At 33.1% G+C, this 25,460-nt stretch overlaps 1 protein-coding gene across 6 annotated transcripts in view; it reads right to left on the bottom strand.

The window, feature by feature from the left end:
- Positions 1 to 25,460, bottom strand: part of GRIK2 (glutamate ionotropic receptor kainate type subunit 2) — a 545,286-nt gene that overhangs the window by 307,668 nt on the left and 212,158 nt on the right. For all 6 annotated transcript variants that reach the window (XM_016124557.2, XM_016124559.2, XM_016124558.2 and 3 more), the window contains 3 exons: positions 11,007 to 11,188; positions 7,935 to 7,988; positions 4,556 to 4,729 (listed from right to left, as the gene is read on the bottom strand). In XM_016124557.2, the coding sequence (XP_015980043.1) occupies positions 4,556 to 4,729; positions 7,935 to 7,988; positions 11,007 to 11,188 (410 nt within the window). The remainder of the gene's footprint in view (positions 1 to 4,555; positions 4,730 to 7,934; positions 7,989 to 11,006; positions 11,189 to 25,460) is intronic.

Raw genomic sequence — 25,460 nt, 5'->3', positions numbered from 1 at the left:
AGATGTAATATGATTAAAATAAATTAATACACACATTTATTTAAACAGGCATTCTCTTTTTCATCATGAGCACCTATTTTGCACCAGGCACTGATCTAGGGAGAGGGGCTTCAAGAATGATGAAATCTAGTTCTTGCCTTAGAAGATCATACAGTCTATTACAAAAGGGATATGAAAACAAAAGTACCAGAGTTCCACTTCAGCATGGGGTTAAACAAAAAGTGCATTAATGAAGGAGCACGCAAGTAAAATGTGTGGAGGATACAGAGCAAATTTACAGAAAAGGTAACAGATGACCTGAATATTAGAGCTCAAGCAGGAATATTGCCACGTATTCTAATAGGGGTAAGTGGTGCAGACAACAGGAACACCCTATACTGGAATAGGAGGTGCATCAGCACCGCTGACACACCAAAGGTGAGATGGGTGGCTTGGTGGAGCAGGGAGTAGGCAAATATGAGACTGGACAAGTAGCAGAAGCCAGATCATGGACGGCTTTGCAGGCTTGGCAAATAAGTTTAAAATTAGTTTGGTAAATGATGAGGAGCCATAAGCAATATTCTGGTAAGATCAGTGAGAAGATTATTGCCAAGTCAGGGTAGAAAGCACTGGGTCCTTAACATATGCATAGCTCTGGGGGTGAAAAGAAGAGTGTAGTTTTAAAAAGGTATTGATACAGTAGATTTGAAAGTGTCTCATGGTTGTTGAATGTGGAGAAGAAAAAAATGAAATGGAGAGAGAGCAGTTGGTAACCAGAGTTTAAATTTCCAAAACAATAATCTCTTTAGAGTAATCCAAATGATAGTACCAAAGAACATAGTCATTGCTGATTTGTGTTGCAAATTTACATTATCAGGGAATATGTGTGGTATTCTATATCAACATAAGAAAAAAACTGGTATTTTTAAGCTACTGGATAGATTATGAGTACATTAGCATTAATATGCATAGGCATAATTGGAGCACTGGGAAGGATTTCTACAATATTGCTCGACTGTTTAAAATTTACCTTGAGGTGTTTTTACTTAATTTCATTCTCTTAAATTGAGATTACCGCAAACTCCATATGCCAATATTAAATACAACTATTGTCAAGATCTGATGGATTCAAATAAGTGAATTCCCACCCGATGGTAACTGTTCTTGGAGAAGACAGATGTCTGTTCAGAAAACTGGGAAAAATGTCATCTGATCAGGCAATAAAGAACAGTATTTCCACACCCCAGGAGCATGGAGATATGTGAATACTTAATAGAGAATGCACGGTTGGGCTTCCTTTTTTCCTTCTTTCTTGACTAGATCGGGTTTGAATGGACTGTGTGACTTGGTACCTTGGTTGGGTTATACCAGACGAATATTAAAATTTTACTGAGATACTAACATTAATATTTTTAATATGACTATAGAAGAAATTACAGAAACTACGACTACAGGAGAAATGATCTTGTATTCAGTAGTCATATAGCTGATAAACACTTAACCTAGGGGTTGATGAGGGTGCTAACCCAACCAGAAAATTTCTTATGATCCAATTCATCGTTTCCTTTTATAGCACAAACACAAAGAAAGAATGTGAAAGTTAAGCACTATGATCTCATATAGTGACAAATGACTATGATACTGATAATAATGGGTCTTGCAAACACTAGGAACTTCACTGATAGTTCCATTTTTTTTTTTTTTTTAATGGGACCACAGGGAAAGAAAAGAACAAGAAATCTATAAACACGGATCTCATGAATTGACTGAAGGGAATGTTGCCAACATCACAACACCAGGCTAATAATTCTTTTCTTTTTCTAACTAGAATCCTTCTAATTTCCTTATGACATTCACGTTAGAAATAGCCTATTAATGTCTTTTCCTAAATATTTAATGACTAGGAAAAATTCTTACAATATAATATTAAATAGAAAAGAAAAAGAATACTCATGTGAGGCACAAGTATGCCAACATTTTTATGCAGATTTTATATTGATTTTATGTTTATAATAATAATGCATTATTTCATAATTAAAATTAATGTTACATAATAAAAATATTTTACGTCTGATCTTTTATATCATTATATAATGCTATATACTGAAAAGATTTTAAAAGGTAATATTAATTTTCCAAAAGGTAAATTGTAAAAAAAAAAAAAATTATCTGTATCAATTTTGGAAAAGATTAATTTAATGGAAAACTTTATGGTTCCTTCCAAAATATTTTGTGTTCCATACTCTAGCTATAAATATAATAAAATAAATAGCTGGTATACATGTTTAGTTAAAAAATATTATTCATGATCTATATATAATGCTCAGAATTTTCAACAAATAGGCTCATTTTCTCATCGGTGCATTTTTATTCTATTACTTACACTTACACTAAATCATCTACTAGTTCAGAAGAAGGACAGAGTTAGGGAGGAATAGATTAATGACCAGAAAGAACCCAAACCTGTATTCCTCTAAACACACTGTCCTCTTATCCTACCTTCTGAGATTAGTTTTCTCCAAGAGCTCCTACCTACCTGAATAAGAAATTAATACACTTTCCTTTTCATTTATCTACCTTTCAACCATCTCCATAAGTTATCAGAAGTTAGAGTACTTCGTTTCAGGGGATGACAAGTAGACAGTCAGAGAATCATACAGAAATACCAAGAGTAGCTAAGTAAATTTGGATAATTTTTGTGATTTAGGTATATACAGTGGCTCACCAATCCTTGGACATATCAGTGAAGTCTTAAGAGTATAACAGTGTTAAGACTGTCATGATGCCTATTAATTTACTTTTGCTAAAACCATCCAATAATAATTTTGAATAATAAATGACAAAATATCCATCCTGAAATTAAAGAATGGTAAAGAGAGCTAGAAAGCATATGTGGAAAAATATATATACACAATTAAAACAATAATATAAAGGATAGTATATATTTTAATGTTTAAAAATGACATTAAGTTCCAAAAGTTTGATTCACTATCTTCAAACGAGAAATATAATATAATATTTGTAATTTTTTCTAGGTTGTATATTATTATTATTTTTAAGTTGGATGCACTTTGGAGGAAAAATCTCTTCTTTTTAAAATTATTTACATATTTTTCTCCCAAAAAAGTTTCTCAAATATATCTCAGGTTAAGACCAAAATACTAGAACTCATCAACTCTCTCTTTTTATGCAAAATAATAAAGTTCCTCTTACATTATTTCTTTAAAAATTAATGTGAACATAAGATTTTCAAATTCTAATAGATTATATTTTCTCACTGGAAGAAAACAAATCTCCTTTGTCCATCAGAAGGTTGGTTGCTTGAGGGTAACCATGATTTTTTCACAGTCTACCCAGACTGTGAAACAAATTGAGTAATACAAATTGATTAATTGCAAATATCTGTTCTAATTTTCTAAGGGAAAAAAATTTTATTTGCCTTTATTTTGCTACAACATTAAAAACATATCTGAAGCCCCACTGAAGCAATGAAAAAAAATTAAATCATATTAGAAGTTTTTCCACACATCAGGATAGAGCGTGTTTATGCTTAAAAAGTTTCCATTTACACTGATACTTACTAAAAGCTGGTGGTAATGACCCAGGAAATGTAAATACCGCCAAAGTGGTGAGCTCTTTCCTAAATTGTGGCAATAATTTGGTCTATAGAAAGTAGATTTAATGAGAATACATTGGGCTTTTATAATTTGCTTAAAGAATATAGCATAAATCTACCCAGTCCTATAAGGTAATCAGTAGCTACATTTGTATATTGAGTACTTCAAAAGTGACTAGTTTGAATTAATATGTGTGGTGTCAAATACATAATAACTTTCAAAGACTTAGTAGGAAAAAATGCAAATATCTGTTCTAATTTTTATATTGATTACCCATTTAAATAATAACATATTTTATATAATGGGTTAAATAAAATTAATTAATAGTATTGATCTTTACCTGTTTTTTTGTGTATGTTTTTAACATGAGTATTAGAAAATTTTAAATTAAATATGTGTTTTGCATTAGATATTCATCAGTAGTACGAGTATAAACAACTAAAGTTATATGAGAATATAGCCTTCTTTTACAGTTTCTGCATTAATCCTGTTCATAGATTTAAACTGACTTAAAAATGACAGGTGTGATTATTGGTTAGTCTTAGCTTTAAAGAGTGAATAAGCTCAAGAGAGATTTTTTTGTATGGTATAAGATATCAAGTATCAGAAATCAACATATTGAACAGTAATCATATATTGGCAGTTCAAATCAGAAAAATAACTATTAGGTAATGTCTTATTTTCAGTCTTTAATTTATCCTATATATGGCACTAAATGATTTCAGAGAAAACCTTACATTGTAGTATTTTTAACAATAATTTGAATGCTTTGAGATACTTAAATGAAAATTGCAATATAAACTGATTTAGAAAATTGTTAAAATAGTAATTTGTAATAGTAACTCTGATATCATGCCTTTAAAGTCAAACAATTAAACCAAAGTTTGGATCCAGAGGATTTAATAATTTATGAAGCATTACTCAGAAACATAAACTCATTTTTAAGTGAGTATTCATACCGTCATAAATCCATCCAGCAAACCTGAATCGGGTTTTGGAGGTGCCTGTAATCGTTCCATAGACCACTTTTCAATGATGGAGGAGACTTGTGTATTTTCAGTATTTAATATTCTGAACCCTGTCATGTTAACACCACTGTATCGGTAGGGCTCTACATCAAGAGCAAAGAGGTCCTGAAAGACACAAATTTTTTCGTGTGTTATTATCAACACAGTATATTTACAGGCATGCGAAATTGATATACTCATTTATTCTTGCTTCCCTTTAGGATGGTTAACACCATTGTGTCTCAGGTGACTTTAAACATTACAAATCACCAAGAATCAAATAGACACTTCTCATGTTTTGCCAATGCAAATATACATACTTTACATAAACATGTATGCATGTGTGTATATATATATATATATATATATATATATATATATATATTATTCTAATTCCACCAATGGAACAAGAGGCTTATCTATAACCTGTATAGGCTTTCTTCTCCATGTTAAGGATAGCTTACCCTTAAATGTTAAGCATTAATATTTTACTTATAATGAATTAAAGCTCTTTTTTCTGGGCCCTGCTTCCTTGGTTGGTTATTGCCATTTTTATGTTTTGTTTTGTCGTCTTCTTCTTCTTCTTCTTCTTCTTCTTCTTCTTCTTCTTCTTCTTCTTCTTTTAAAGAAACAGGTAATAAAATATGGCTTCTAACGAAAATTTTATCAAGGCTGAGAGCAAAAGTTAACAAGACTTGCTTTTTTGCTTGCAGAACCTTTGCAGTCTTTTTGTCTTATACCATATCCAGCTACTTCACCATAAGGAATCCTTTAGATTTTGGTTGCCCTTTTCAGTCCATATACAGTAAGTGCTCTGGCTTTGCCCTTTGATTTTTCCAGGAGACAGGAGACCAAAGCCGTCAGGGAGCTGGATGTCACTATGAGAACATGCAATGTGTGGGGCTCTGGCCCTCTCTCTGATCTGAGACAACATGAGAACCAGGGAAAGATTAATGCCCTTGGTACTGTGCATAGCTTGCCTTGGACTCATATAGTTATACAGGCTAGATAATGGGTATAAAATTCTGTGAAGAGAAGCTGACGTTGGCCTGATATGTGCTCTATACTGTACAAAATATAAAGGATCTTTAGGTTTTTATTTTTCAGTGTTTGCAATCTAGCCAAGGACATTATATATACATATATATATATGGATATATATGAATATATATATTCAAAGAGTAAATAAATAATGTATTACAATATATGCTAAGGGGTAAAACTGTAGAAGTCAGCAAGGAGTAAGAAACAAGACAGATGAATTTCAATTTTTATAGTCAGAAACAACTTTGTAAAGCAGATGGAATTTGAACTGTCATCAAAGAATGGCCGGACTTTTGATAGGCAAAAGGAAAAAGGAGGCCATTCAAAGTGTCAATAGAGACAAAATCTAGAAAACATCAAATCTATTCAGGAGACTGATGTAGATCAGTTTGGCTATAAAAGATAATTGATGAAGAAAAATAGCAGCAAAAGAACAAACAACTAGAAAAATTAAGTTAGAATCCAATTTAAAAAGGTTTTCAATTACAAGCTAATGAGCACTATACATCGTAAAGATGTATATTTTCATTTTTTCCTTATTAAGAGGTATTTTTGATTTCCCTACAATCTTATGACCATGGTAGAACTGAGTTGCAGCAGCATTAAAATAAAATTTGCTAATGAGTGCAGGCTTCCACTCCCTCTCCCCCAGCCTATCACTAAATTTCTTACAGGCTACAAAAAAAGTCTTCCAGATGACAACTGATACAGAGATAGTACAGCAGAGTCAATCTTAGTATTTATCAGTAAAAGACAACCTACTGCTGGAAGAAGCTCTACTGGAAGAGAGATTTAATATAGAAAGCTATCGTGATCAACTAAATTTTAGTAATGTGATCTGGTGGCTTCAACTCTCCTAAAAGCAAGGAGATCAACTGGGAAACTTTTGAGTTAAAAGAGAGAGAACATTGGTTGGACTGGTAATTGTGGAGATAGAGATGTGTGCTAGAAGCACTATGGAGGAAAAATCAGTAGAATTTTATTAGTGATATCGGAGTCAGAGACAATGGAAGTTTTAAAGGAAGTCAGAAGAGAGGTCAATTTAGAGGAAAAGACATCATGTTTTAAATAATGTGCTTAATGTCACCACAGTTAGAATTGTTCTACAATGTACCAATATGCAACAGCTCAGGAATGTTACAGATGGATATTATATTTTATTTGTACAAACATAATAGTTAAAACACTAAATACATATCATTTCTAAAGAAAATAATCAAAGAAAATAGGACAAAGGCCCAAACTTGGAGATATTCTCATATTTGAGGGATGAGCAAGAAAAAATGAGTGACACAGACATACAGCTATTTCACAGAGGAAGATATTAAAAAGAAACAACAGCCCCCAAATGGAGTCACTGTGCAAAGCCCATGTCACCAAACCAAGGCTTAATACCTCACCTAATTGCAGTTTCAACCTTCCCCAGGAATGTAATCTTAACTGCTCAGTGTGTAATTTCCTGGTCAACACTAGTGAGGTAATCTGCCTAAATATACCCTTTTGTCACCTAATGGGAGTTTACTTTACCTGAAGTAATTCTTTTTTTTCATTTATGACTTCCTTTTTCCACTTCCTCTCTGCCTTTAAAAGCCTTCTGTTTCCATAGGGCTCCTAGGAGCAACACTGTACTTACTAGGTGGGATGTTGCTGGATTCATAAATAGTTCTTCAAATTTACCTAGTTGAATTTTATTGTTTTAATAATGAAAAATCAGTACATGAATTGATAAAGAAATAGAGCTAAAAGTAGGTATGGTAAAATAGTGAAGTCAGATTTTCATGCATATTAAGGAAAAAGAGTGTGGTGGATAATATTCGATTTGCTAATTATAAAATGAATAATACTGACTTTTAAAAAATCCAACTAATATAGGCAAAAACAGGATAGCAAATTTAATCTACTAAAAGAGCAGCTTCAATCTACCTGATTTTTATAAAGTGAATAGAGCTAACAGCATAAGAATTTGTGCTTTTCTAAAACATTGATTTCTCAGCAAACTAATTTTAAAATCCATTATGTTCTGAAAGTCCTCTAAAAAAATACAAAAATAAAACAATATTTTAAATTTATATATGAAATGATATTATTTCAAAATCATCGGCTTCCCACCAAGAGTTATTAGTTCTTTGTGATGATAATTCTTCTTGGGTTTTATCAAAATAATATAAAATATAACTACAAAAGTGCCAATCACTTATTTCTTCTCTCTCAAAAACCCATTTTTCATCTTAGAAAGTCATAATAAAAAGATATAGAGAGCTTTCTTTCTATTTTATAAATTACTTACCAGAGTGGTAAAGATATAATGATAGTACTCTGTCATCATTCCCATTGCTAATGCCTAAGAAGTAAAAAATATAAATATAAAAATATTAATATTGAAGGTACACATTATATGAAATACATTATGTCAATAAGAAAAGTGAGAAAAAATACCAGGATGTAATAAAGAAAATCAGCCTATAATATTCAGGTTACATTAAAATTGGGTCAAACTAAATATTTTCTCCACAGTTAAAGAAGATTAGTGGTTACTGAAGGAATTTCAGAACCAATTTTCTTGATATCAAAGCTATTAGTTGAATGTTTGCAATTGTAAAGCTTACGGCTTTCCACATTAAAGGAGACATTCCATTTGACACAAACCTGAAATTAGCAATTCTTAGTTCATTATATTTGTAATGTGTCCACCATAAATACCCTAATGAGGAACATCATTTTATTTTGATGAAGAGTATTACTCAGAAAAAAACTACTGCAGAATACAATGCTAACAGGAATTTTTCTTACTACTTTAGAGACGTTTGCTTATCATGAAAGAAGCAAATGTAAATCACCATTGTTATTCAAAAAGTATAGATAAAAAAATGTTTTTTTTTAAATTTTTATTAATAGGCCAATTGTAAGTCACTCTTTTATTTCATACTTCTAGAGTCCTTGTCAGTTTTCAACTATTTCAAAACAAGGATTTTTTTGGATTTCTAGCCATGAGAAGTGTCCATTTCCCCTCTGAAAATAGAAAATGCTTTTGATATAGCTGTTTATCAATGAACAGAAGTTGGTGATGATAATTGAAAAATAACCTGAATGAAAAGCTATTAGTAGAAACAAGCATTCCCAGGTGCATCTGATGCTCTTCCACAAACTACACATTCATTCCGAGTGGAGGTGGAACCTCTCCTATTAAGGCATGACAACTACAGCCCTCAGTTTGCCTCAGAAAAAACCTAGCCGGCCCTAACTTTACTCACTTTTAAAGATTTGGGGCAAGAAAATTTCAAATTTACCTCTTAGTTTTAGTAAAACTCAGTTATTTTAAACAAACCAACGAATAAATAAGGCTATCCTGATAAATCTATCCCTTCTTTCTGAAAACTTCTAATATTTGTTCTTGAAATTAAGCCAGATTAGCTAAAAGCCCCTTCCTGCCTGCTCTCCAACTCCTGCTCCAATTCTTTGGGTTTCATTAGCCAACACTGAGGAATCTCAGAAAAAAAAAATGTATAAATCATAAAATAGAGTCCTATTAAATGTGCTGCTGCATATACAAGAAGGAAGCTATTTGCTGTCTTCTTGAACTGGTTCTAGAGTAACTGAGATCCTAATGTGGGACAAAAGATCTCCGGGGACAAGTTAAAAAACAATACTGTTCTATATACATGTGATCTGCCAGTATTATAGGATATAAAAGGAAACCTTCTGTACAATAATGTTACTGACTTCTTAACTTTCATATTTTCATTTTACCTTTGCTTTGGTTTTCATCTATCCAACTTGCTAAAAATTTTCTATTGCACATATTTTAAATATTGTGACAATTCTGTTTTACTCTCTGTATCCTGACCTAACTTTATTTTGGAATGAATATTTCTTAATATCTCTAGGTCAGAATGCGCTTAGGAGAACAAGTATAAAATAATGAATATATCAAATAGATGGCAGAATGGAAATTCTATTAAAGGTGATAGGTCCTCTCACCTTCAGATAGCAAAATAAGTCACAGTTAGTTATTCTAGAGACAAGACAAATGATTACATATATTTGTTGAAACCCTAGAGAAAACCCAAAGCTCTGTCACTGACAAACAGCAGAGTTCTACTTATTTCAGGCATAAAGACATTTCCAAGTCTGTGTATTCTAAATGTGATCAAGAATTGTTTGATATTAAATGAAAAACAAATATGTACTCTATATTTCAGTGCTTATTTTTATTGCAGCATTTTATTCATTATTTTTTTTTAAAAAACATAAAACAAAATAAAAACTCACATGCTTTATTACCCAAATCTAACACTAGAGCAATTTTCCAAATCCAATTAAACATTTTACTGTAGTGAAACCAACATTCATATTGGAATATTGAACAAACATCTGTTTAATAAAATAACCATGTTATAGCAAGGACTCACTGTTAGTAGTTATATTTTATGGGATATAATTTGGCATCTGAATCAACATCATTCTCCAGGAGCAATATTTTATCCTACACATGAGAAGTTTGAAGACAGTTGAATAATCCTAAACCATTGTGGTGTCTGCCTGTGTACACAAAGAACTTAAAAAACAAAGTCCAAAGACTTGTGTTCAAATCCAGACTTTACTACATAGTAAGTATATGGCTTTTTACTAGCTATTTAACCTCCTTCATGTGAGCTAATAATAATTGCTAATTTCCAGTGTGCTGTTAGTGCTGAAATAATATTAAGAGTTTTTACTTCTATGAATTGTTTTATTTCATTGATTTAGTATTGTCTTTTTAAGTAGGCAATGCTTATTCTAAAAGAAATATTTCTTAACATCACTAGATGGGATATGCATCTCTTTGCTACTTTCTCACTGCTGGATGTTAGTCAAGTTACTTAATCTTTCTGAGACAGTCTTTTCATCTCTAAAGTGGAGGTAGTCCCTACTTCTTTTGATTGTGGTGGTGATTAAATAAGATCAAATGTGTAAAGAATCTCATAGTAGATGCCAGCTGAATAACAAATCTTTCGCTTCTCGTTCCTACTGGTTGATTTTAATGGTTGAGCTGCTCAATATTGACTCTTCATTTCCCTCTTCATTTCAATACAAAATAGAAATATCTATTTCATTAATCAATATCCATATTAACAAACAGTATTGTAGTCACTTGAAAATAACCTCAGAATTACAATCTGTTTGAAGATCATCAATATTTACATTACAGTTTTTAAGACAATTAATTAAAAGCAATTGTCAGACTTTAATCAGAAAATTATAGCGAGATGAAGTCTCTCTTTTTTAAAACTGTAAAAATAACAATTCAATTTGAAAAAAACAAAAGACTATAGTTTAAATCAATTTTAATAAAGAAACTAAGAATTTAATTAAAGATTACCTGTTTCAAAATGCCTGCTGCCATTTCATGGCTACAGTCAAAGATGACATGGAACTCCTTGCCTCTTTTCATTTCTTTTAGTAAGGGTTTTGCATCCTTTGTGTCAGCAGGTAGTTGACGGATTTTAAGTCGAAGGTTATACCTTGATGGAGCTTTGATGAGCTCTTGCAAACGAATGAGACCTTTAATGAAAAAGGTTTAAAAAAAGAATATTAGATAAAAAATGGAGTGGATCATAGAATCACAAAACATACTCAGTACAAGGCCTGATTTTCTTGACCAGATATATATATATTATATGGTGTGACCACGGAAATTCCTATTTTGAAACTCTAGATTTCTAGTGATTTTTGTTAAACTAATCACTTCGCAAATTCTACATTTTTCGAATTATGAAAGACATAAATGACTTTAAATGAATATAAATAATTTAAATATATAAAGGGACATAGAGTCAAATAGCCTCCTTCTGTACCCCGATATACTGTTGTCACTGTTACTGGCTTGAAATATGATTCTTCCATATACTTCCTGTGCATTTCTACCTATACATAGAGGTTTTGTATTTTATATTAATAGCTGTTTCGTAACAATGTCTAACAGGTTGTTGTAAGTCAATGATTATTGTTCTAGTTTGTCCTTAATTAACAATGTTTTATAGTGGACATAAATTCTTTATTACTAGAAACTGGTTACTTCTTTCTGTTTTTGTTTACAAGTAATGGGATAGTAATTTAGTATATTCAAGAGTAAAATTATTTTCCTTAACTAAATAGATTCTAAGTAGTCTAAACCATAATTAAATTATTCTAGGAAATAAAACTTTTTTGTATCATTTTCTAGGTATAATATTAACTTCGGAAATAAATATAACCACAGACATTGCTAAAGCAAACATTTTCCTAGAGAAGTAGCCCTGATTATATGTTTCAAAAGTAAATCAAACTAATAGATACATTTTTAATAGTCCATAAAAATTTTATGTATTTTAAAATAACAGAGATAAATCATTGACTGTATTCCTTTATACAAACTTTAAGTAATGAAATTCCTTTAAGAACTGATATATAAAGAGTATAATAAGAAGAAAAGAATCATCTAATACTATTCTAGTTTGGATCAAGTTAAGCAATTTCCTTTTCTCCTTCTTCTACTCTTCCTCGTTATCTACCTCTTTTCTTTCTCATTTCTATCTATTTATTTCTCTTCCCTGAAAAACTACCTTTGTCAATATTAACACGACAAATAATAATAAAGGAAAATATTTGTGAATAACTAATATAGAACCGTCTCTCTCATATATATAAAATACATAAATATATATTACTTTAATATTCTGTTTGAAAATAAGAATAAATATATACCTCATTATAACTAAAATTCTACTGTGTATTAAAATAACAAGATCTAGAAAATAAAATTCAATTATAGGAATTTTTAAATAGATTCTCTTATACATATTATGCTAGATACTCTTTAGTATGTTGCAACATAGTTAGCAATAAAATTAACATGACTTGTTTTTAGTATTCTCATCCTCAAATTAGACACACAATTTAAATAATATATAAATTCAAATGTATCTAGTATCTTTTGCTTTTAAAATATTGTCCTATAAAATTTATTGTAAATTGTTTTAGAATTTTGTCATTTAAAATACTACAAATAATGGTTGCATAAATTATAGAGTATAATATTATTAGCTCATTTTGTTTTATGAGTTTAAATATTTACTAACTATAGTAAAATAAATACTAACCAATTAATTGATATTAAATGTACACACTAATCAACACAATTCAGTCTAGGGAATTAACATGTATATAATGAGAACAGATTATATTATATATCTAACATACATATAATAACAATGAGCTATATAAAGATGAAACAAATATCTGAACATATGACAACTGCTTAAATATATTAGATTTAACATCGGTCTTATAAAATCCTTCAAAATATCTGTAAAAAGTAACAGACCCATGGGACACTTTAGTTTCCATATCTATTAAACGAAAGTCTTATCTAGATCAGCAGTTCTCATAGTTTGATCCATAGACCCTAGCATCATTTCAGGAGGGTCTCTGAGGTCCTACTATTTTTAGAATACTAAGAGGTTATTTGGCTTTTTCACTTTCATTCTCTCAGATGTGTGCAGTGGAGTGTCTTAAGGGTTACAAAACATATGTGATGTCACAGCAAATTGAGTTAGAAAACAAATGTGAAAATCCAGCTAACTTCCATTAAATCAAATATTAAATAGACTTATGAAAATACAAAACAATGCCACTCTTCTCACTATTTTTGTTTGTTTGTTTTGGAAAATGTAGGCATTTTTCAATTAACTATGCTATTTATGTGAATAAATAATGGGTTTATTATTGCTATTATCAAATAATTTTAAAAATATTGAAATGATATCATTTTTATAATTAATATGATAAGTATCAATAAATATAAAACATTACAAATGCTTTTAGATATCCTCAAAATTAGTAATGTAAAGTGGCACCAAAACCAAAATGTCTTAGAATTACAAAACTGATTCTCTCTAAATTTTTTCCTAGCTCTAAATTTTTATTATTCTAAGATAATTATTTATATAAATGCAGACTGATGTAATGCTGACTTTAGCTGAATAAAGAAAAGAAAGCTACCCATGGTCTACTCACCTTATAAAATTTTGTGTGATTCAGATGCTAATTTGGGGGATTTAGCCTGGGTGTTGGATTTGAATCTCATTTCAAACTTCTATTATCTGTGTGACCTTGAGCCAGACATTATATCTCTCTTAGCTTTGCTTTGCTTTCCTCCTCTCTATGATAGGGGTAAAAGCAGCTATGCATGCATATATATAATACCAAAAAAGGATTGGCATATTTTAGACTTGATAAGTGGCAGTTGTCATTGTTATTTTAGCTAACATGAGAATACTGTTTTGTTTTGTTTTGTTTTATCAAATTTATTGGGGTTACATTGGTTAAAAATTATACAGTTTTCAAGTCTACAATTTAATAATACATCATATGTGTATTACATTGTATAGTTTTGTTTGTTTTAATGTGCTGGTAACTAAATATGTTCTTGAAAGGTATTGGACACTGATTTATGGCGAAAACCTACAACATCAAAATTTTGATTTTTAAGAGATGAACTCATTACCAAAGGAAAAGGAGATATATAATTACAGATTAGCCCAACAGATTTAAGTAGAAAAAGCTTAACTGATTCAAAAGTATAAATTTTCTGAAGAATTAAATCCACAAAAAGTATTGGTGAAGTTCACTCTATAAATACTGCCGAGTATTTTCAAGTCTCTTAAGAGCTCATGTGGATAGTCCATTGAGCTAGCGGGTACAATAAATGTTTACTTATTCTCTTCACACATATATATCCCTGCTAGCATTAATGTAACAGATTTCAGTTCGCCAGCTCCCCTGAGGAATAATACTGAAGAGCTAAAAAAATAACTGCTGCTAGTAGGAACTGCCATCTTCTACTTGAGAATTCAAGTGAAATGCTGTCTTCATTCATTCATTCAGCATACGTTCACTGAGTGTCTACTGTGTGTAAGACATTACATTATTGATAAATATAATGATTGGAATAACGGTATGATTCAGTCTTCAACTGCATGAGACATAGTTTGACTGTCTTTTTTTTATATAAAAGTTGTTTCAATAATGCTTTTCACATTCAGTTTTTAGAATAAAAGTGGTGCAGCATTTCAATTAGTGAAAAGAAATCTAGAGAGCTGTTTGAATACTGAAAGTAAATCACGATTTTTAAATTCTGGCTTTCCATCATCTCCTGCACCAGGTGCTTAGACTTCTCTAGTGGCTTCTAAGCCTTCATAGATGTGCCCTGAGATATTGTTTCTCTTTTATTCATATTTCCATTCTAGATTCTTTGCCTTCCCCATTATCTGACATTCAGATACAAATACCTTTCTGAATTTTACTATTTAGAACACTTTGGGAGAATAAGAGAGGGCTGCCAAAGTGAAAGATGCATTCAAAATATCCCCAGAATGAATGCTTATCCACCTATTTAATATGAGTGATTCGATGGTATCCCTGTAGTTTAACATATGTGGATAAGGTTTTATTCATAGGAAAATGGGCTTAAACAGTAGGAAATCTTTTAATACGATTCTGGCTATATGCATTCCTCACAGGATTTTTACCACTCTTCCTACCTCCCCAATGTTCCTCTGCAATTTATCTTGTTCTAAAAAATATCAATTTTGAAAAAGATTATCTTAACCAATTCAATATGCATGCTTTGTAAAATGAAACAGTTTTTCCCTTTTTTTAAGAAAAAAGTCTTTCAAAATAATTGGGATGGTTTACATGCAGTCCTATCCTATGGTCCTTTGGTCAAAATGGAGAAATAAAAAGACCCAGCTATTAGATAAAATAGAAGGACAAAATTTATTTTGTTGAAAATGCGGTTAATACAAGTAATTTCCAAACAACGATTTGCAGAAAAATAATTTAACAAATTTGTCACCTGGTTAAGTTATTTAATGAAAGAGTAGAATTATAACTCCTTAAAACAGTCTTTTAATTAAAATGCCCCCTTTTGCCTAATGTAATTAATTGATGTAATGATAATAAAAAAGAAACAATCTGCACAGATGGGTTCCTGGAAATCTTCTAACAAAGAAAAGCAGCACATTGCAATTATCCCTTTATTTTAGTAGATGAGTAACATTCTATTGCCTCTAATTCCTTCACTGAGTGTATATATGTTTTTTAGCCTTTTTCTATTTTCAGTTATTTTACAGTAGCTAAAATGAAGGTGTAGCTTAAGCTTACAGGGGACAGAGGTCTAAACTGTTCTTTTCAGAAGTCACCATCAATGTAGCTTTTAAGGAGAATCCAGTAGGAGCCGTTTATGCACACTCCAGCTGGCACTTTTTTCTAAAGAGATCAATCACACCACCTCTTCACAGCCCTTCCTCTCCCTAGCCCCAGGAAGGGAGTCCCAAGTTTCCTCCTATCCTCAGGTATTGATTTCAGCAGTTACACAAACTAGAGCTTTGCCACCTGGCATATTCATCAGGACTATTTATCATTTCAGTTAATGTGGTCTTTTGTGCAGGCCGGACTACCCTCTAAAATGCATTGTATAATAAACGATACCAAAATGACTCATCTACATTCAATATTTCATCATCTTCTCCCTCTCCCCCTTTTATTTCAGTTGAAAAAAGGTAATTCATTTAGAGGCCAAAATATAACATTTCAAGGAATTATTTTCATTAGAATGTTTTATTTGTGCTACAGAGTATTTTAAAGAAAACTAAATAAAATATGTATAACAGTTATCATTTTGTACTATATGGCAATACTATAAATACAGAGAAGGAAGCTAATGGTTGTAAGAAAATAAAAAAAATTATTTTGACAGGAAAAGTAGATTGAAACTGAAAAATATTTAGTCTCCAAATTTTTATCAGCTCTCTTCTTGGGGGTTAGGTGGATTTATTCATCAGTACAAGGAAAATAGAAAATAAAGAAAATTGTGGAGAAGAAGAAAAGAAGAGAAAACTTCCTAAGTCTTTTTGTCTTGTCAGAAGAGAGAAAGCTAGTTATGTAAAATAAAATCAGAAAGCTGGTCTCCTAGAAAAATCCTCAAATCCTTACAGTAACCTCATACGGAGGGATTACCTTCTCTCTTTCTAAGATTTGCCATATTTTTAAAGTATGTTAGAGCCTAATAAATTCAAAACTCAAAACGTGTAAAAAAACATGTTAGCTTGATATCTTGGAATCCAAGTGGCAAATCAGTTTCAATTCACACACCAGGATCAATAGACTGTCAGTGGCTTCCTGGAACATTGTGTTGAGAATATTACAAGACCAGGTCTGTGTTTCAATAAGGAATTAGACTTAGGGTAGTGGATAGGCATGATGGTATCATGTATTGATAATCTTTATATTAAAATCTACTGCTTATTTTTTGTATCATCAAATCTTGTCCATGATACTGTTTTATTGATGGCAAAGCCTCTCTATGCTTCAAAATGGAAAACAATAGAGCACAGACTATACATGTTAGACATAATGCCCTCTATTGAAGCCAGAACCCATATGGTGCAACCTTTAACCATAAATACATTCTAATAAATAGACTTTGAGCAGCAATTCTGATGTACAGTCTCCCGAAAACATTTTAAAAGTGTACAAATTTATAATATGAAGCAACTCATTACAATTCCATATTTTTCCTCTTCTCAAATATCCTCAAATCTTGAAAACTCATGCTGACACACAATACACGTACATACACACATGCACAAACACACACACATGCATATGCACATATACACACTACTCCTCTGCTTCTATTTCTCTATTTACCTCTTCATTGCTTTCTCTCCCCTGAAGAATCTGGCCATGATGTTTTCGTTCTTTCTGCTCTACTGCCATTTGTAAAGTCCATACCTCAAAGGCTATACCACTGATCTAGCAAAGCAGAAGCCGCCAAGGAAGGCCACTGGCAATTAAAGAGTAATCTTTAGCATGTAAGTCATGGAGAAAGGCTGAAACCCACAAGTCAATCTTATATGTTGCATCATGATGCCAAATTTCTGAACCATATAGTGGCATGACAGTTTACAGCAGGCACAGGTTAGACTGAATGCCCCTTCATCAACTTTTTACTGAATGACTGTGGACAAAGGTATTTAAATTTTCTAAATTTAGTTTTCTCATCTGTAATAATGTGATAGCAATAATTATTACCATATAGGAAAAATTAAATGATCTAATGAACATGAATCACTTAGTTCTCCACCTGGCATGTATTAACCCTTCTCATTGGTAACTATTTCTCCCTTGGAAACCAGATATTGCTGGTATGTGTGTGCCTCAACAGGACCTCTTTGCTCTCCACACATTGCCTGCAATCTTTTGAGTTGTCTTGATCAAAATCTCAAGTTTCTAAGTAAATTCTTCTTCCTATTTGGACCTAATTAATACTCCATCTATACGCTGATGACTCCCAAATTTATATCTCTGCCAGAAAATTTCCCTGAAATCTAGACTCCTAAATTCACTTTCCTATTTGACAATCATGTATTAATGAATTAATCTTACCCAAAGTGAAGTCTGGCCTTTGCTAGTGGGTCCTGGGAAATAATGTCCAAACCTGTGAAATGTCCTGCCTGATAAGAATGTCTTTGTTATCTCAGGTCCTTGGGCCACAGGGAATAGTTTAACAATGGGATTTATGGTAAGGATTTTGAGTTGTGGGATTATCAGCTCAACCTCTGGTGGGGCTAGAGACTACAGGTCAGTCAAGCTAGAACTCAGTCATGTATCCATGACTGAGTTCTAGTAAAAACTCAGGACACCAAAGTTCAGGTGACTCTATTAATATGGTCACTCATTGTTTCTTGCAATATTTGGCACTGCCCACAGATCCATTTGAGAGAACTGGAACCCCAGAATGTGGACATCTCCTGGACTCTGCCCCACGTGATTTTTCTTGACTGATGTTAACCTTTATCCTTTTTTGTCATACATCATAACATTGAGTATAATAGCTTTTAGTCATTCTGTGAGTTGTTCTAGCAGATTATCAAACTTGTGTGTGATCTTGTGGACCTTGAAATCACAACTGGTGTCAGAAGTGAAGGTGGTCTTGGAGACCCCCAAAACTTGCAGTTGGTGTTAGAAGTGAGGGTGTTATTAGAGACTCTTGAATAATACAACATGTCTACTTTGATGTATAGTAGATACTACACTACGTTCTAAACTTGACTCTTCACCTTCCCGCCTCTAAAACTGCTTCTCCTTCAGTTGTCTCCATCTAGGATAATGACAACTGAGTAATTCCAGTTACTCAGGCCAAACCTCGGTGGCATCTTTGATTCCTCCCTTTCTAGCACACCTAACATTCAATTTATTAGAAAATCCTAACCTATGTACCTTCAAAATACACACAGAAAACTACCAACTCTTACTACTTCTAACTGAATTGAGATGCTTCAATCTTTCAAATGGATTACTGTAAAGCCTCTTAATTAGCATTGTCCTTACATATTTGTAAATTCAGGTACATCTGGTAACAATTCATAGCCTATGGGGCTTATTTCATAAATCTGATGAGAGCAGTGTTCTGAAACATTTTACAATAGAAACGTGGGAATGAAGAATGTAGGAACCTGCAGAAGAGTTTTACTACAGGCACTGATATTATGCTGGTGGAACCATAGTCAGTGACCATGGAAATATGGAGTCCTTATGCCTGACTGAATACACAAAGAATTCCTAAGAATGACATAGATTATAACAGTGGCCTGTGATTCTCTAGGCCAAGTGGAGGGAAACATTGTGTTATGAGACAATCAGTCCATCTAAAGAAAGTTGTTCCAAAAACAAGGCCAGCAGCAGAATTCAACCCTGCTGGGCAAGGTCTCAGAGCTATAATCAGAGATCTCAAGCTAAGAACAAGGGAAACAATAGGGATGATGGGGAAGAAATGGACAGAGAATGCAAGAACCACTACCATGGGCTTAAGGCTGGGTCCAAGACTAGCTTGAGGCTGGATGCAAGACTAGCTCCACACTACCCCAGGGGCTCCAAACTGGTCACAGCCTGTCTCAGGAAATGAGCTCAATTGAGGTGTTACATGGAGTGTATCTGTGTTCCCTGGAAAGCAGGGGCTGCCGGCCTGGCTGTTATTCCTAAAGTCAATACCAAAAATTTGCCCCTATTTCTTCTCTTACTGCAATGAGAAAAAACAATGATGCCATTATTGAAAAGTAAACAATGCTTTTCTCTATGCCAAGGCTAAAATCCTTTGGCCTCTAAGGCCTTGGAGTTTAAGTTCAATATGTGTTAAAGTCAATTTTCTATTCAGAATGCTTCAGTTTGTGATAAGCCAATAGAATTAATGTTGCATTTTAACTCTCTTTCTTTGCTTACTGCTATTAAAACTTGTATCTCATTCATGACAAATAAGCACATTAGTGACTGATTTCCAGCCAAGGTATCTTAAGTGTTGTGCTCATTGGGGGCACCACAGTCACAAAAAGTGGCTTTGTCCTAGGCTGATCCAGTCCTAGATCCATCCTATCATCTCATTTTTCTTTGTCCTATTGATATATCTGCAGAATGTGTGCCTATGGCTGGTGTAATGAAATAGGACAGATAAAAATCTGGACAGTTTAATAAGAAGGCAGTTGTATTTGACAGGACTCTGGCAATATGTGCACACCTAATTCATGCTACACCGAGGAAAAATAGAACTCACTGTGTCCCACAACTGAAAGTAAATTCCAGGCATGAGTGGAGGCAGGAATTCTTTGTTGCTCAGTTCTTTCTTTTTCTACGTTACCTTCACTACCCTTTCACATTTTTCCACTTGATGGCACAGGTTACCAACAGAATCTCATACTCATAAAGAGAGATTTTCCTGAGAAGTTCTGTCAAATCCTAAGAAGGACTCTGCCTGACCCACACTGGGGTTGTCTGATGGAAGTGGAAGGGTTGCTGTCAGATGCATCAGTCAGTTGTGGGTGTAGAAAGTGAGCCTTGCCTGAACCACAGTGACTAATGACATTCCTTCACAGGGATTCTGGACAAACACACACACGAATGCAGTCCAGATATGCATTATGACAATGTTCTAGAAACTTTCTAAACGGAATGACTGCACCTTGGTTTGTGACTAGAGTTTTGTAGTATTTTGATTTAATGGCTGTTTACAATTAAAATCGTTTTATTACTTTTCATCTAAGAGAGATAGATAAACAACCCAAAGGAGAGATGTAAGTGTGTAATAATTAGATCAGGCCAAGCATGACCCAGGAAATTTCTGGGCAAACCAGGAGTTCTGTATAGTCCTCTTTCTTCACAGCATTCTCCATCCTTCATCTTAGATAGTCCATTCCCTGCTGTCCTGGCATGTTCCCCACCCCTAGTGGGACTGGCACACCTCATTCCTCAATTCTGATGGCCACATTGTGGTTCCTTTGTCTGGAGACAAACCTGCTCAGATGTATATACCTGTCCTTCTGTCACTCTGACTACCCTCTCAGCTTGTGATAACCCAACTTCAGCTCTCCAAACAGTGGCTGATTAGGTACCTGCTGTTGCTTAATCCCCACTTGTGTCCAGGTCAGTGCAGTTATGAAGTGGCAAATCATCCTTCACAGCTCTTTTCTGGCTCTGTCCCAGGATGCTGCTGTTATCAGTTTTATCCTACCGCTTAATACATCAAATACAATTTAAAGTAGACATTGATGAAACAGCTTAAGAAGCTTTACATGGTAGGTCCATGACTGACAATAATTACCAGAACTACTATGTGCTGGTGGAATTGCCAAGTAGAATGTGACTCTTCAGGAGTTCAGGTTTTGTTTTGTTTTATTTCTGTCCCAGAAGGAATTCCATTAACCCCAATGCCTTAGGCAATTGTGCTCTTTGAACATCTTATCTTACGCAAGGTTGAAAACTATAAATATATCAGGAATTCGTAACAGCACACACTATGTGCTTTGAATTTGGAATACAAAAATGAAATCCAAAAATATAAACAGTAGATAGATGTTTGCCATCTAAAATGAGGACTAGGATGTGAGAAGACACACATGCAAATCATTTCTGTACAATAAATAATGTGCAATAAAGTGAGTGTCTCTAAAATGCACTGGAAGTGCCAGGGATTGGATGCCTAAAGATGTATAACCATTTGGCAGGTGGAAAAGGATGAATGGGTATTAGAGGCAGAAGAAATTGCATGTACAAAATGTGATGATATGAAAGTATGGAAAGTTCACAAAGTTTTGTGAGTTCTTTGGTTAGCCGTGACATGGTGGGAGGTGAGATTGGACAAAGGGATTGTTGATTAGAAAATGTCAGGTTCCCACATGAAATCCAAGTGGAATTCAGTCACTCCTTAGAAACAGAAACAGAGACAAGGTTATTAAGATATCCCCTTCTTTCACTTCTGTTATTTTTCACGTGGCTGTTTTATTCTTATCTTTGTAACAAGCTTTTTCTGCCTCACAATTCATGCAGGAAATACAGCCATCCTTCAATTTCACTCCTGAGTTTACCTGTTATGGGTCTAGCAGCTGTTAGAGACCAACTAAACTTCTGGAGAAATAATCTAATTGGCCCAGCTGTATGAACACTTGGTCTAATCAATTACAGTCAAGAACAGAAATCTACTCTAAGGTATGAATATCACTGCTTTTGGGAGTGAGGAAGAAGGGGAAAGGAGGTGTTCAGGTGTACTTCCTCTGCTTCCTATGGGATCACTGAAGAAATTAAAGAGAGTAATATCACAATTTTTTTGTTAAGAAATCACTTTGATGATATGCATAATGATGTATTTGTGGGTAGTAGGGGATATAGAAATAGTGCAAGATATTACCAGGAAGGAGATTGTCTTATGTTTTAGTCTCTACCACATATATATACATTCTCTAGTTTTTATTTCTCTGGAAACAGGATTTCTTATAATGAAGAAGTGTCATTGAATTTAACTACATCCTTACCTGAGGCAATGAGTGTTGAATTTTTGAATTTTCACTTTACCCTGAAAGACTTTTAGGTTGCTCTGAAACAAATGCCACATGCTAACATAATAAGCTCACATAATCAAGACCATGAGAGTGACACATAATACTAAAAATCCAATTTATTAATTTATAATGTGATATATATCTGTCACAGGCAGGCAACACTTAACTGCATGGCCACTGCATTCTCAAATTACATAAGAAATCATATTGTATTCTGAAGGTTGCTTAATATTAATATGGAATCAGAGAAAAGAAAATTGGCCCAATGAATATGATAATCATAGATAGCATTTATCGAGGGTTTGTATTTCAGCCATAACAACTCTGTGAAGAGGTACTTGTGTCAACCCCAATTTGCAGATAAGGTGAAGGTACTGATGTTTGGGTTAAAGTCCCATAATTAGAAAGTCACAAAGTGAGATTCAAACCCTGGAAGTCTCTGTCTAAATCCAATACTACATTTTGTACCCAGAGTTTGATAAACCTGATCTTACTGGTAGTAAATCAGCTAAGTATCTATTTTTCATGAACACTTTTTATATGTGTCATTTGTATTTTTCTGTGAAAGTCTCTTTTTTAAGAAACTCAAATATCTAACCAATCCTCTTTCTAATGGACATATTCTTTCTCTGGTACCTTCAGACAGGAGATAATCAAACTTTGCTTACCTGGAAGGTATTCTATTCTTTAAGGGAGCTTCACAACTTCTCACTCTTGTTCATTATGTTTTAATTTCACAGTTTTAACTCTCGGAGAGCAACTTAACTTCTAGGTTTTTCCAAAGTACTTAACTCCAACCTCAGCAGTGACAGTGGCACATACAGAGTCCATCGAATTGTGCTACAGTTGGAATCTTGTCTGCCTATAATGAGTTTGGGCAGTAAAAGCTATTCTATTTGCTATGCATTTGTTATAAAAACATAAAATCTGCCATAGTATTTAAGATAAATCTCATTTTTAAATTTCTGTTCCAAAATATTTTTAGAACTTAAATATTTATATTTTCTTTCATTTTTATTTTCTTGATATTTTCTCTATTGCCTTTTTGATTATCATTTGCCATTTCTATTGCTTTTCAAATTCTTCCCACTTTCCCATAAGTTGACTAAGAATTTTTCAGTCTTAATAAAATAAAGAAGCCCTTCTCTACTAAATCCTTCTCAAACAATAAACTTAAGCATTGCATAGCCTCTCTGATATTAAGTAATAATCTTTAATTGTCATTCCACATGGAACTACTGAATACAGGGTCTAGTTAGCATCACACACCCAAACACACACACACACATATTTTGGAAGCTTATACATTGTTCTTTACAACTGTTCATTATCAATATGATGTTCTCCTGACGTCACTACTGCTTGGTTTCCTATTGTATATCTATGGCCCTTTGAGATTGATTCAAAACATAAAAAAGAGAGTAAAGAAATGAACTGATAATTATTTATTTTCATTCTTTTGCCACTCTAAGGATTTTTAAAAATAATATTTGATAATATTTATGATCACCTGCTATGTACAAAAATTGTATTTTACTAATTTTTCACAAAAATTCTGAGGTATTTTTTCTTTTTTATATACAGAAAATGAGGCACAGGGATTTGAGCCAATCAAAAATGGCTTGAATTTAATAAATGGCAGGGCTGAAACAGCTATATTTTGCTTACGAGCAATTATTCTTAAGAATATGTGGTAAAAATGACTTCAATTAGGTTGGGCTATTCTTTTTGCCAAACCTTTCAAAATATGCAGATAACGATATGCCTTAAAAAGACTATTTAGCCATTCACATGATAGGTGGAATAAGTTTCTGCAAAAATTTCTACTCCAGTAATTCATGTATCAGACTTTCTGGGGAAAACACAGACTCTGCCGTCCATGTGCTCAAATCTAAAATGCTCTTAGAAATTTTGCTGAATGAAAATGTCTTTGAAACTTCTTAGAGAATTGAAGGAAACCTATGAACCTGAGACTTAAGGAAAGGAATAAGTATTAAATAAGTATCTTAAAGTCAGAGGCATCCTCCAACATTATTAACTTTTAGAACTAAGAGTAAGAATCACTGATTTGTCATCTAAAGTTCCTTATCTATAGTCTTCATAGTATTCAAAGGTCAAAGTTAGTAACATCAGGACATTCAAAACCCTTATATGTATCATGTGCAATTATAACTTCTTGATAAAACTTAAAATTGCAATAAAAAGTGTGAAGTTATCAACACAAAGAAGAGTTGAGAGTAGTGCACACAAAGTAAAGAGTGGGAAATGGGAAGAACAAATTTCAAAGGTAGATAAGAGAGTGGGCTGGACACGAGGAATAGTTCAGAAGGTGGAAGTAGTGGCAGAGTCAAAGTCAGACACATGGCACAGAGGCCTGACTGGCTCTATAAGGAGGCATCGTACATGAGACATATTGACACTCTGGATGGGCAGAAGAGAAGTAAGTGAAAGCAGCATGGCTGAGGTAATGGAGTAGTAGGATAGACCTTTCCCCAAAATTGAGACCTAATTCAATCATAAAGTTTGTTCTAACATGATCATGAATATGTCACAGGGTAGGGTAGGAGTAGGCGTGAGGAGTCACTTAGCAGGAGTAGCTGTGCAGTCTCAGTCTCCTGGACATTTGGGCTCTAGAATCTTAGGCCAGCTACCCAACTGCAAAAAGGCTCTACTAGCTAGAGGTATAGAGGTAGGGATCAGACAAAAGCAGAAATAATTAAGTTGGAGTTTTGAACCCCATCAAATTAGTTAATTCAAGAGCAATCAGTCTTTAATTCTAACAGAGGGCTGGGAGGGGAAAAGTATACATAACAGAACAAAAAAACAAGGTCGCGATTGTAACTTGATATAGTCTTAGGTACCAGTCACTATAAGACACTGACCTTGATTTTAGAAGAGCAGATGAA

This window comes from Rousettus aegyptiacus, unplaced genomic scaffold (assembly GCF_014176215.1).
Source record: "Rousettus aegyptiacus isolate mRouAeg1 unplaced genomic scaffold, mRouAeg1.p scaffold_m13_p_1, whole genome shotgun sequence".
NCBI lineage: Eukaryota > Metazoa > Chordata > Mammalia > Chiroptera > Pteropodidae > Rousettus > Rousettus aegyptiacus.
This window is presented reverse-complemented; position numbering and strand designations above follow the sequence as displayed.